The sequence below is a fragment of the Pezoporus wallicus genome, unplaced genomic scaffold (genome assembly GCF_028554395.1).
Source record: "Pezoporus wallicus isolate ANWC-B61680 ecotype Strahan unplaced genomic scaffold, APGP_CSIRO_Pwel_v1 contig_5601, whole genome shotgun sequence".
Classification (NCBI taxonomy): Eukaryota; Metazoa; Chordata; class Aves; order Psittaciformes; family Psittacidae; genus Pezoporus; species Pezoporus wallicus.
The window spans coordinates 825320-837277 of record NW_026642944.1 but is presented as its reverse complement, the minus strand read 5'-3'; the positions used below and the strand labels follow the sequence as shown (position 1 = coordinate 837277).

General features: G+C 38.3%; 1 protein-coding gene across 1 annotated transcript in view; it reads left to right on the top strand.

The window, feature by feature from the left end:
• Positions 1–832: 832 nt before the first annotated feature.
• FYB1 (FYN binding protein 1) overlaps positions 833–11958 on the top strand; it is a 46618-nt gene continuing 35492 nt past the window's right edge. The window contains 2 exon segments of the mRNA XM_057433268.1: positions 833–1015; positions 5709–6852. Coding sequence (XP_057289251.1) covers positions 5736–6852 — 1117 coding nt within the window. The 5' untranslated portion in view covers positions 833–1015; positions 5709–5735.

Genomic DNA, 11958 nt, shown 5'->3' with positions numbered 1-11958 from the left:
CTCCATCCAGCACTCTAATAAGATTCTGAATAAGCTAAGATAGATCTTTTTGGTAAAATTAAGCTGGAAATATCAAGCATTTCCAAAGCATTATTTTTGACACCCAAAATATTTCAAAAACTAGTTAAAATTTTGTGCAGAAGGGGACATGATAAACAATGAGGAAGAGTCAAGCAACCTTTTATGACGCTCAGACAAACAATTTTTATTCTGCAATCCCATCCACTGAAGAGCTCAGCACCTTCACTGAGGTCTGTTTAATAGAGGGTTCTGTCTTTGTGACAGACAGGTTTGGGTTTAACTTAGCACAAACACAGGTTGAGAATTTCAAGTGAAGTTTATTTTCTCAGTATTGGTTTTCCAATCCTTTATTATTCTTCAAAGTCTTTGATTTGTGTAATGAACTCACAGGCAGAAGAGCAGAAGAAATTTATTATCACAGTTTAAAAAAAAAAACAAAACAACAAAAAAAACCACCTCCACATAGCTAAATCTTTAAAAGACTTACTAGCAGAATCTCTTAAGATCCTTCTTGCAAAGGAGGGAGCAAACACGTTAGCAGACACCTGGGGAGTGGAAGTGTATACAGTGATTCTCAATGGTATCAGGGAACTAGACTTCAAGGTCTTTCCACTCTTGTTTTTATACCTGTAATTATCACACAAATTTCATTAGCCATTACTTTGTAACGACTTGACCTTTTATACAGGACTCTGCAAAATGCGGTAAATGCATCACATGGTGAATACTGCTGATAGCAGCAGCCAAACAGTCTGAACACATTTTAGTTCCCTTTCCCCCACCACTTCTTGCTTAATATCCTGAGGAGAGCAGTTTTCTCCACTGATCATAATGAAACCCACAAGTAACATTGTTATGCAAACCCTTGCTGAGAAACAGAACTCCTCTTAGCAAACAGACCAGGCTGCTGAAGTGAGATACCCATGGATTGTATCATTGCAGGAACCAGTTTTTCTGCCTGTATCAAAGTATTGGAGAGCTTTGGGGAATCAAGGTAAATTGTTGTACATGTTTGTTTGTCTTAGAAATAAATGAGCAAAGTTCCAGGAGAAATAGAGTTGATATGAGGTCTTACATATAACCCTATACAACTGGAAATTTTAATTGTAGATTTTATTTAAAATTACTTAGGGAGCTGAAAAGATGCCAGGTTAACAAAATGGATTTCTCTCTTTCACTGGTTCCCTGAAATTTTACTAAGAGCAGTCCTACTTAAAGTGCTGTTTGCGTTTTTAATAATAACAGAAATGATATCACCAAAATGCAATTATTTTCTAGTAATTCCTTTTTCATTATTTGTGGCTGGTTGGTTGTGTGTGGGGTATTTTTTAATATATCATGCCCTGGGTTGAGATATCTGAACATAATTTGTTTGTAGTGGGTCATAAATAATATTTTTATTTCCATTGGTAAGTCAGAATGGTAGTCAGTGTCTTAAAACTGCACAAAATTTCCTTTACAATTGCAAGGGATCTTGAAATTATAGAAATAAGGATAGGAACTTTTCAGTGGCAGGAATTTACATTTTTCTTCCTGGAGATTTGGAGATGTTACATTACCTTTAGTGGAATAACCAGAGTCGAATCAAAGATGTTCATAAGGCAGTCACTGTATACACTATATTCACTATATTCACTATATACACTATATTTACTATATACACTGTCTGCTTCATTTCTGGGCTGTTACTCTAGAAAATTTACATTATTCTGAAAGCTGTTGATCAGCATATAAAAAAAATATTTTTTAGAACCCAAATTATTAAGTACCATGACAGTCTGTGACTATATAAAGCCATGTTAAAAGCCATGTTCTTATTGGATAGACGTTCTTGATGGAGAAGTTGACAGGTTTCGGCTGTTGAAGACTGAGTTGCCAATAGTTGCCAGGTTTTCTTTTATTTTGACACAGGCACCAAAAAAAGCCAGAAAATAGGAGCTGAACTTTGTGCTGAATTTAGTGGGACATAGAATGAATAGATGACCATGAATGGATAGATGCTTTGACATCGTGCATAAGCTGTGACAATAGTTTGAATCCAAACTGGGATGCCATCTGGCCGCTCTGGTCAAGCCCTACGCTTTCACTAGTTCTGGTCTTAGTCTGACCTTGAGTGTATGAACTATATTTTCCTCTCGTGTTCCTGAAATATGATGTAGTTGACCTTATGACTAGGTAAAAAATGAGAAAAAGTGACAAGAGAGGGACAATGGAAATGTAGAGTAATGCACAATGGAAAAGATCCAGAATGCAGTGATCAGGCTGGAACACTGTCTTGTCTAATTTTGACAGCTACATGTACTCACAAGTATGCTGGTTTTGCCTTGCTGGTGTTAAAGGAGGATGTTTAAAATTATGCTCTCAGGATAACATAGAGGGTGTGAGCCTCTCATCAGGGAATCACTTAGACAGCATTGCACAATGCCTTGTACAGTCAACAGTTATATATATTTCACTTGCTTAATTGAGGATCGTATGCACACCCTTTTATTGATCCGGTGTTGCTATTTGAAGAAAGAGCAAGCACAAGAAGGGGAAGTTGAAGTGCTTGGCTTCACAAAGACTGAAAAGTAAATAGTGAGACCATGTTTATGCCAAAACAAAGCAACTTTTTTTTTTTTTAATCAAGCTGCTAGTTGAGACTGGGATATTCACAGTGAATTCAAGAAAAATACAGTTGAAATATTTGTATTTTTGTGTTCCTATTACACTGTATAGGAATATGCGGTTACATTGTAAAGAATGGATCATTGCCCTTGTTTACAGAGTTGTAATTAAGATCCAGTTGTGAAAAAAGTCTGTACAAGTGTATCTTGATATCTGTGTGATTCTTTGTTGATGGCAGTGGGACGCTGGAAAGTATTGCATATACAAATCTCCTTGATGAATCCATGGAATGGAAACTAAATCCGAGTATTGTTCCAGATTTGAGCACATTTGACTAATGCAACCATCTCATATAAAAGCAAATGTTACTGTGCACCTAATGTACTGCTTCCAGTTCAGATCAGAAGCTGAAAATCCAAAATATTTTGCACTGAATTTCCCAATGTAGTGCAAAGAGAAAGTTCAGAAAATAACCCAAATACTTCTTGTATGAGACTCCTCTGTCCCACAGGCGCTTTGCACTTTAGAGGGGAAGGGTATGGTGAGCTTAATCTCCCTTCAGAATCTTGTCAAGTTCCCATTTCATGATTTACGGTATAATGCGTGTGCTAATGGAATAGGTAGCTGCTATCGCTTCTGGGAAGAAAAACACAAACTGCGGAGATTACTCTCTGAGCATAGCCACAAATAAAAGATTTTCTCATTATCCCAGTTCCTTTTCTATCTCCCTGGCCAGTCAGGTTTTACATTATAATCCATAATATGGCTTCTAGCATAACTTACTTTATGAAAGCAGGAACTGGTTACGTACATTAGAGAGAAGTAGATAGACTTCAGTTTCTGGTTCTTGTTGTTAGCTTTACCTTTTACTACTGGTAAAAGACAGAGGCTACACTGCTGATTGTAAACCCTTCCACATGCCCAGGAGCTTTTTACTCTTGAAGTGCTTGTAAATCTGCATGACTAGGGCAAAGTTTGTTCACAACACTGGTAAGAAATTTATTAAGAGAAATCCATTGATAGTCATAACATGGCAGTCATGAATGGTTCAGTGCACTCTAAAGCATGTATGAATATAATTGATCTTGCTATTACAAAGATGTAGAAAACTTCTGAGGAACCGAATTCATAATAGCAGGTTTCTTCAAAGCTGCGTTTCCAGGTTCCAAAAGTCTGCATGATGAATGTCTCTTTTCCAGGATGATCACATTGCTATAATTTGACACAGAACATTTTCTTAAATTTCAAGTGGAAGAGGGAGTGGAAGAATCAATGTATTGCTAGAACTTTCAAAAGAAATGAGCTTCTGAGTTGGCCAAGCAGCTGATGAGATTGTAATTTGTAAATTCTGAAGACTTCAGAGGCTAAGGTAAAGTTACAGTATCTCTGATGGTTTAGATTTTGTTACAGCTGTTGAAAAAAAAGCATGCGTTACAAAGTCGAAGTCAGAAGCATGCAGTACAGAGTCAAAACAGATCAGAGACAAAAAAATGTGTTATTCTCTCTGGTGCTGCAATTATCTTAACTTTCTGCCTAAGAGAGTGAAATCAATTCTTTGTGAGGCAGTGTGGGAGAAATCTTGAATGATTAGTGATACATATACACATTTCTGCAGTGTAATTGTGTGTGTGTGAGTGCATATGCATCAAATAGCAGCAGATAGCTTACACCTGATAATCTCTATAGTAAATGTGTACTTCCTCCCTTCTCTGTATGTGCAAAAGAAATGACAATATGGTGCTCTGGGGGTAAGTTTCACATATATCTTAGTTTGGCTGTCTTTATTGTAAGTAACGTTGTAGTTTAGTACACAGTGTTTGGAAAGAATGAATTTCTTGGTGATACTGAAAGACTGGGAAAGATAACTTTAAGTTGCAGAAGTCAGAGGTAAAACTATTCCAACATAACTGCCAATTCATGTAATGTGATAAAATCGAACAGAAGGCAAAAGGAGCAACACCCCAATTTAGAAGCTCTTGTTAGTGAAGTGAAAAAAAACAACTGAATACCTACTGAACTGTACTGAGTAAAGACAGTATATCATTCTTCAACCTCTTTCTAAAATATTTTTCAGACCCCCATTTATTGTACTTTGTAGCGATACTCCTTTAATTTCAAACAAACAGTTCAGAGCCCTTCTAGTTGTAACATTCCAGCTTTGTATCATTAGTCTTGCATTTTAACTTACACACACCACCATTATCTGCTGTAGTTGCACCCCTGCTTCCACTATTGGCTGGGAACGGAGTCCTTGCTGCAAAGGGCTTCTGGAACCAAAGCTGGCCCCAGCTCAGGAGTCCAGCTACCTCCCTATTGCCCCTATCCTTCCCTGCACTGTCTTTTAATTGTGCTGAATTCAAACATACTGAGCTTTTGCTCTCAGTTCACACTAAAGACTGGTCCTGAAAGTTGTTGAACAGGGCTTTGACTGTTGTATCTTCCTACTTTACTCCAAATATTTTAATTCTCCATCTACATATGCACTTTTTTTTTTTTCCCAGATACAAAATGGAGAAGAAAAACAAGAACACAGAGAGGAAAGGGGGAGCAGCAGGGAAGAAAAATTGCTGAGAAGGGAAAGAAAAACTGACACACCCCCCCCAAACCAGAAGAATTTCTGTTTTCACAAGGGAACTTTTAGTTCTCTAAGGATTTTACAGGAATAACACTAGTCTGGTAATCCAAGTTCTAGTACAGTCTATGCTTCTCATAGGACACTCATATTTTTAAGGATATATTAATTTTAAAATAGTATGTATTTTATTGGTTTTATTCAGTGTTCAGTTCCTGATTCTAGAAATAAAGAGAATTTTTGGTATGCCCAAAAGGAGCTGCGTGACCATGCTCTAACGGCAGTACCTGCACTGAAAATTTTAAAAGATCGTATAGCCACAGCAAGGATATAATAAAATACAGAGCTTCTCTAACCCTACAGGAAGACATGATACAATATCTCCACAGCCAATCAGCAGTACTACAAGCCTCAGATCAGGAAACTCTTTAATGTACAGTATGTGTGAACATCGCAACAGCGACTTTCTCATTGCTGCTCTTTCTTTTTATCTTCTTTATGCTTACAGGATGTCAGGGTAGATGTGAAGTCACTCATGGCAAAATTTAACACAGGCAGCAACCCCACAGAGGATGTTTCTGGTAACAGCCATCCCTTCAAAGTCTCTGGACAACCTATCCATACAGGATTACAGACAAGGAAAGCAGCATTTGAGAAATTTGCAAGCCAAGGAAATGCAACTTCTTCAGGACCCAATACTTTTCACAGACCTGTTCATCCTAAGCCTCCTCAGGCAGTCAAGCCTTCAATTGATGATAGAACAGAGAAGGATCCAAAGTCCCCATATTTGAAACCAGTGGCACAAAGGTTTGGAGTTCAGCTTCACACAACTAACAGAGAAAATTATGAAAAAGCTGGATGCACTAAACTCACCACCAAAACCAGTGACTTGGCAAAGGAAGAGCCAGTGCCTCTGTATCCAAAACTTGCGCAGAACAGGTTCCTTAACTCTGCTCCTTATGAGAAAGAAAAAAGCGCTCTGGGAACAAAACCAAATCCAAATATTGCACCACAGGAGAGCGAGGCAAAACCAGCATTTTCAAAAGTAACTGAAGTTAAGGAAAAGTTCTTGTCTGCAACACAAGAAAATGAGCCCAAGTCGTCTTTCTCTAAACCACCTCTTGCACAGAAACCTTCTCTAAACCATGATGTCTCCCACAATGAAGACACTTCTAATAAAAATGTTTTTCTGCAAAAAGAACTATCAGGCCCTAGACGAAATATACACTCATTTAAAGCAACGAAGGAAGTGGGTGAAAATAGTCACTGTTCTGCAGAAGCTTCAGGCAGTCATTTTTCTAATAAAGCTCTGAAGCCTACTGATCACTGTTCTGGTGCATCTGAAGGAACCCCCAAATATATGGAGAAAAAGACTGAAGAAAAGGGAATGAGTGCTGCCAAGAACATCTTTCTCAACAAAATCACCCAGGAAGAGTCAGGTTCCTCTTCTAAGTTCCATAAGACAAACACAGTATTTGCTGAAGAAAGGCTATCGGGTCCATCACAAGAGAAAGAGGATGGGGACAGGAGCTTAGGAAAACCCAAGCAGAAACCCTTGCCCCCGCTGTTCAAGCTGGGCCAGCCCCCGCAGAAGCCCAGCAGACCCCCAAGCGTGGACCTAGAAAGGTTTCGGAAGAGCAGCCTAAAAGACAGTGAGTCCTCTCTGTTCTTGCTTTCCTGGGTATTGTCGTATTTATGCATTTACTACCCAGTTCATTTCAGGTGGAATTCCTTCTTCTGTTCAGAAATAATGAGGCTTATGCATCAGACAACACTTTAAAGCTTTAACCTATGTTTGTGTCTGTTCCATTCAGGACAAATATTAAAATTATATTCTCCCTCCCTCTATGATAAAGTGTAGGATGAATGCTTTCTGTATTGGGTTTATTTGTTTTCAAAACTACCTACAGGTAACTATAACTTGCATTAGGTAGTGTAAGTATTTTTCTTAATAGACATTTAAGTCCTGACTTCCTATAAACAAGATGTTCATGTCGTGTGCCCCGTTATCAATGGTAACTTCCTGAGCATAGTTTGAGGGTCACCAAAATGATATACTAGAATCTGCATACTTTTTTTTATTTCATTTTTGCCTTTCACAATGACTAATCACAGTGTGACCCTACAAGTTACTGTATTTTAAGGTTTATTTAGAAGGTTGAACACTAAGCAAAATTACCGAATCAATTGTTCCCGCATGCTGCATTGATTTTATAGATCTGAATCCAGACACCTAAAGCATCTCCTAGACTTAGTGTTTTCTGTTAGATTTGAATGATTGCAGTGCCACAGTTAGAAGCACCTGAGTGTCTGCCTCACTCCTTTTGTAAAGAGCCAAACCTCTGAACTTCCTGATGGTCATAATACACACATTAATATTAAGACCTGTCACTAGGTTTCTGTAAAATTTGAGATTGTCTCGAAATATCTGGAAAGACATAAATCCTTGTGAAAAAAAAAGAAGTTGCTGCAACTCCACTCCCACAAAGAATTCTGTTTCAACAGGTTGCTTTCTCTGCATAAGACAAATTGCAGCAATGATATAAGCTGTTTCTGAGATACTCCAAATACGCCCTTGAAACTTTCATGTAAAAATGTAGTTTCCTAGAGTTAGGCCCACATAACGACTGTCAGCTCCTTGAAGGAGAGGTCAGTTTTGTGAGGTTCTGAATGTCCGTAATTCCTCATTAAATCACCTGTATTTCAAAATTTGGCTTAAGGTTTTTCAAAAAGACTTTTAGGCACTCTTCAACAATTCTGTAAAGTTAAAAACAGCAACTCCAGCTGGAATGGGTGATGCCAGTTGGTACATTTTTGTTACAAGTTTTACAGTAGCTGAAGGAGGCTTCCTCTTTTTCCTTACAGCAGCAGATGCAAGAAACAGTGATTGCTAAGAAATTCTGATCCCATTTTAAAATCAAAGCTTTAAGTTGCTTTTAAGTTGGGTTGTTTGGGTTTTTACTTCTCCCTTAATGCAATGCTGTCTGCATTGAGCTCAAGAAGAAAAGACATATTCAATCCTCACATATATATTTTAGCTCAAGTAATTTTAACCAGTCGTGTCCTGCAACTAATTTTGTCAGGTGATAACCATAGCTAAGTAATTTCTAATAATGAGGAGCATTTCATGCACATTAGTCTGCTGTAACCATCTGGCTTTGATTTAATTAAACAGATCAGACTTAGACTCCTAAATTTTCAGTGTAGTCAGTGGAAAAGGGAGATGCCTAATGTAGCTGGTGATAGATGGTCTGAATCATTCCACACTGTGCATGTGCACTACATCGGGTACTTTAATGTAATTTAAGTGATAAAAAGTTTGGCCTTGTGCGTCCCATACTTAGAATACAGTATAGTTTGTGCTTCAGTATTTTTGAGTGCACTAAGACTTGTCTTCTTGAGAGAGAAGATACTCAAAGGGATTATGACTGGATGAAAAAGCTCAGATCTGACTTTCTGTAAAGACAAAAAGCCACATGAAAACCTCAGAGTGTGCATGCAGCTATATATTCTATTATTATTAATTTCATTTAAAAATTAGGAGCATATCAGTAACATAAAATGTATGTTCTTGTCAGCTGCTACATCCTGTTTTTTTCTGTCTAGTCCTACAGTTACAAAAATGTTCTCACAAATCCATGACCAGAGCCAGATCCTCAAATGTTGTAAATTTCTTTAAAATCTCTTTAAGAGAAATACGCCAATATATAACAGTCTGCGCAGCTGCTCCTTCTCGATAGAGCACTGTTAAGCATGGCTGGCTTTACTTGAGTGCCCAGAGCAGTTTCAAAATGGAAAGACAGCATTTTCAGCAAATGACACCAGAAAATATTTTGATTCAATAAAAACAACTAGCTTTGCTAGCTAGAACTTTGAGAAGTCCTGATAAAGCTGGAGACACCCAAAATTGCAACTATTTTTTTTTTTAAAAGTACATTTTTTAGTTTAAGTAATGGAGGAATAATGTTACTTTTTATTTGTTTGTTTATTTTTTTTGGTTCCAATGCGGTTAAGGACACAAAGCATTTTTTCCTCATCCTTTTTTTTATAACCAAGGGCTAGTAATATTTAATCATTAAAAATGAATACTGTGAACAGGGCTGTAAGGATATAACCAGAACTTTTGCTAGAAAGAGGATCTCCAGTTGTCACTAAGCAGCACTAGCGCAATCACCAGCCTGGTTGAGTCACACTGGGAACATGAGCAAACGGTGGAGGTGCCTAGTGTGGTGGCGCAGGATTTTTTCTAAACGTTGCGAAATACACACCCAGCTAGGTAGAACTGAAGGGTCAGACATGGCCTTCTCTAGCTCACAGTGTTTGGGTCAGGGCAAGACTGAAAAATTTAGAAACCACATCCATACAAAGCTGTTCATAGTGGTTCTGAACTTCAGCTTTCCTCTGTAGGCTTGGCATGTAGACCTGATGTTCTGTTTGGTTTTAATGAATGAGGCCAGAACTCTCCATAGAACAGTTCTGGTGGAATGACTAGGTGTTCTAGAATGAATCCTGAACAAATTAATTTTTAGCTCAACAGTTATTCATCATTGATGGGTTTCTTGGAATACTGAACTCAAATGACAAAACCTACCTGCTTTGGAAGGGCAGTTAAACTGAAATTTTTTCTTTTCTTTTAAACTGTCATTTCAAGGACCAAAGTCATATCAGGAAGGTGCCATCCCCACAGCACAGATTCCTGCGCTTTACTTTTAGGCAACTTTACAGTTGCCTACTTTGCTGCCATGATTCAGGTGCTGAGTAAAAAGAACAAGAATATGGAAAGGGGTTTCCCACCCAACAAAGCTTCCTGAGATCTAACACTGGAGGAGGCGGGAGGAAGGTGATATGTACTGGGGCAAAAGTTAGATTTTGTGTTGTCTTTTGAGAAAAGATATTCATATAGCAGTCATTACACTTGTGTTAGGGCATGTGCTTGTGGTGCAGAAAACCTTATACTGTCTGATATAAAGCAAGAGTGTAAACTCTGTTTACTCAGAAGTATAAATTCAGCCTCTTTTCTTTGGTTGTTATCCTTTCCCATGAAAGCTGCTTTACCTTTTTTGTAATCAGGTATTCACTAGGCATGAAATAACTTTAAACATTAGAGGTTGAAGGACTTACCTTTGATGCGATGCTCTCAGTCATGTATGGGAGAAGGGTTTTCATTCCTGCATGAATACTAAGGGATGCTGATTTGGTGTTGGCCTTGATTTGGACTAGAATTTTCACCTGGTCCTAAAAAATTTTTCTTGATAAAGTTTCTGTAGAAACAAGTGTCTTGCTGAGGAAAGTGTGACTATTGACGCATTACTATTTTACAGTGAAAGGTTTTAAGAAATTCCTGTCTGGGCCTGTGCACACATAGCACTCTGGTAAATTCCTGTGTTATGTCCCATTACAGCAATTTTCCCTGAGAGTAGATCGTATTTACATCAGCCCAAAATCAGTGAGATGCATGTGCCTTCTACATTCAGAAAGTAATACTAATGATACTGTTTTATAATGAACATGTGCAAATGGGTGCTTTGTCAGAAACAAAAAGTCATTTGCTGACAGCTTTCTGTGTGAGGCCACAACCATACCATGGCTTTTAGAGAACTGCACCTGGGCTGACCTCAGTGTGATCCTGTGTGTACACCCACATCAAGTCAGTTGAAGGCTTTAAACACCTGTGAACATGTTGTTAATGATCAACACTGGGGTTTCTGCTACGGAGAGTATTTTGAGCTGTACTGGGAGAAATGAAAGGAAACTACTGGATCTAGAAGAGAAGAATACATCTAAGAAAATTCTCACAATTTATAATTTGGTTAATGGTTCTGTTTGCAGTCCTTGTTGAGGTTCTGTTGTGCAGCAGACTATATACCCACACAGTGACATGGCTATCTGAGCTGGGTAGGACACCAGAGAGAGAGGAGGAATTAAAATTTGAGGTGCTTTGTCAAATTTATCAAGTTTGCTTGATCACAATCAAGCACTACTTCTGAAGACAGTAAATGACAGCAAAGTCTCTTAGAACCAATTGTTTCTCTTGATGGCAAGTTGAAAAAGCAGCTTCCAAAGTTATAAAGAGCAGGGGATTTTTTTTTTATCACAGGATGTTACAGCTGTTTACTGCAGAATCTGGACTTAAAGGGTCAGTGTAGGTTTTCTTTTTTTACCTCAGTGCTAGATTGGATAAAGTTATGCAACAGCTCAGTATTAAGGTGAAAGGGAATAAAAAGAACTGTAACATGAGCTAAATCATCTTGTTTCTAAGACAGATAAAACTAAAAGCAGCTGATGAAACAAAAGCAGTTGAGGGTGGGGGTAGCTGTGTGTAATGATGTGATATGTCTGCACAGGTGAACTACAGTATGCCACAAACCCTTGTAACAGCTCAAGAAAGTGTCAAAATCATAATTTCAGAATGGAATGATAATTATGTGCAACAAAATAGGGATGCTGGGCATGGGCTGTTCATTAGGGACTGTAATGACAGGACAAGGGGTAACGAGTTAAAACTTAAACAGGGGAAGTTTAGATTGGATATAAGGAAGAAATTAGTTACTGTGAGGGTGGTGAGGCATGGAATGGGTTGCCCAGGGAGGCTGTGAATGCTCCATCCCTGGCAGTGTTCAAGACCAGGTTGGACGAAGCCTTGGGTGAGATAGTTTAGTGTGAGGTGTCCCTGCCCACAACAGGGGGGTTGGAACTGGATGATCTTAAGGTACTTTCCAACCCTAACTATTCTATGATTCTGAAATGCCTGCTATACA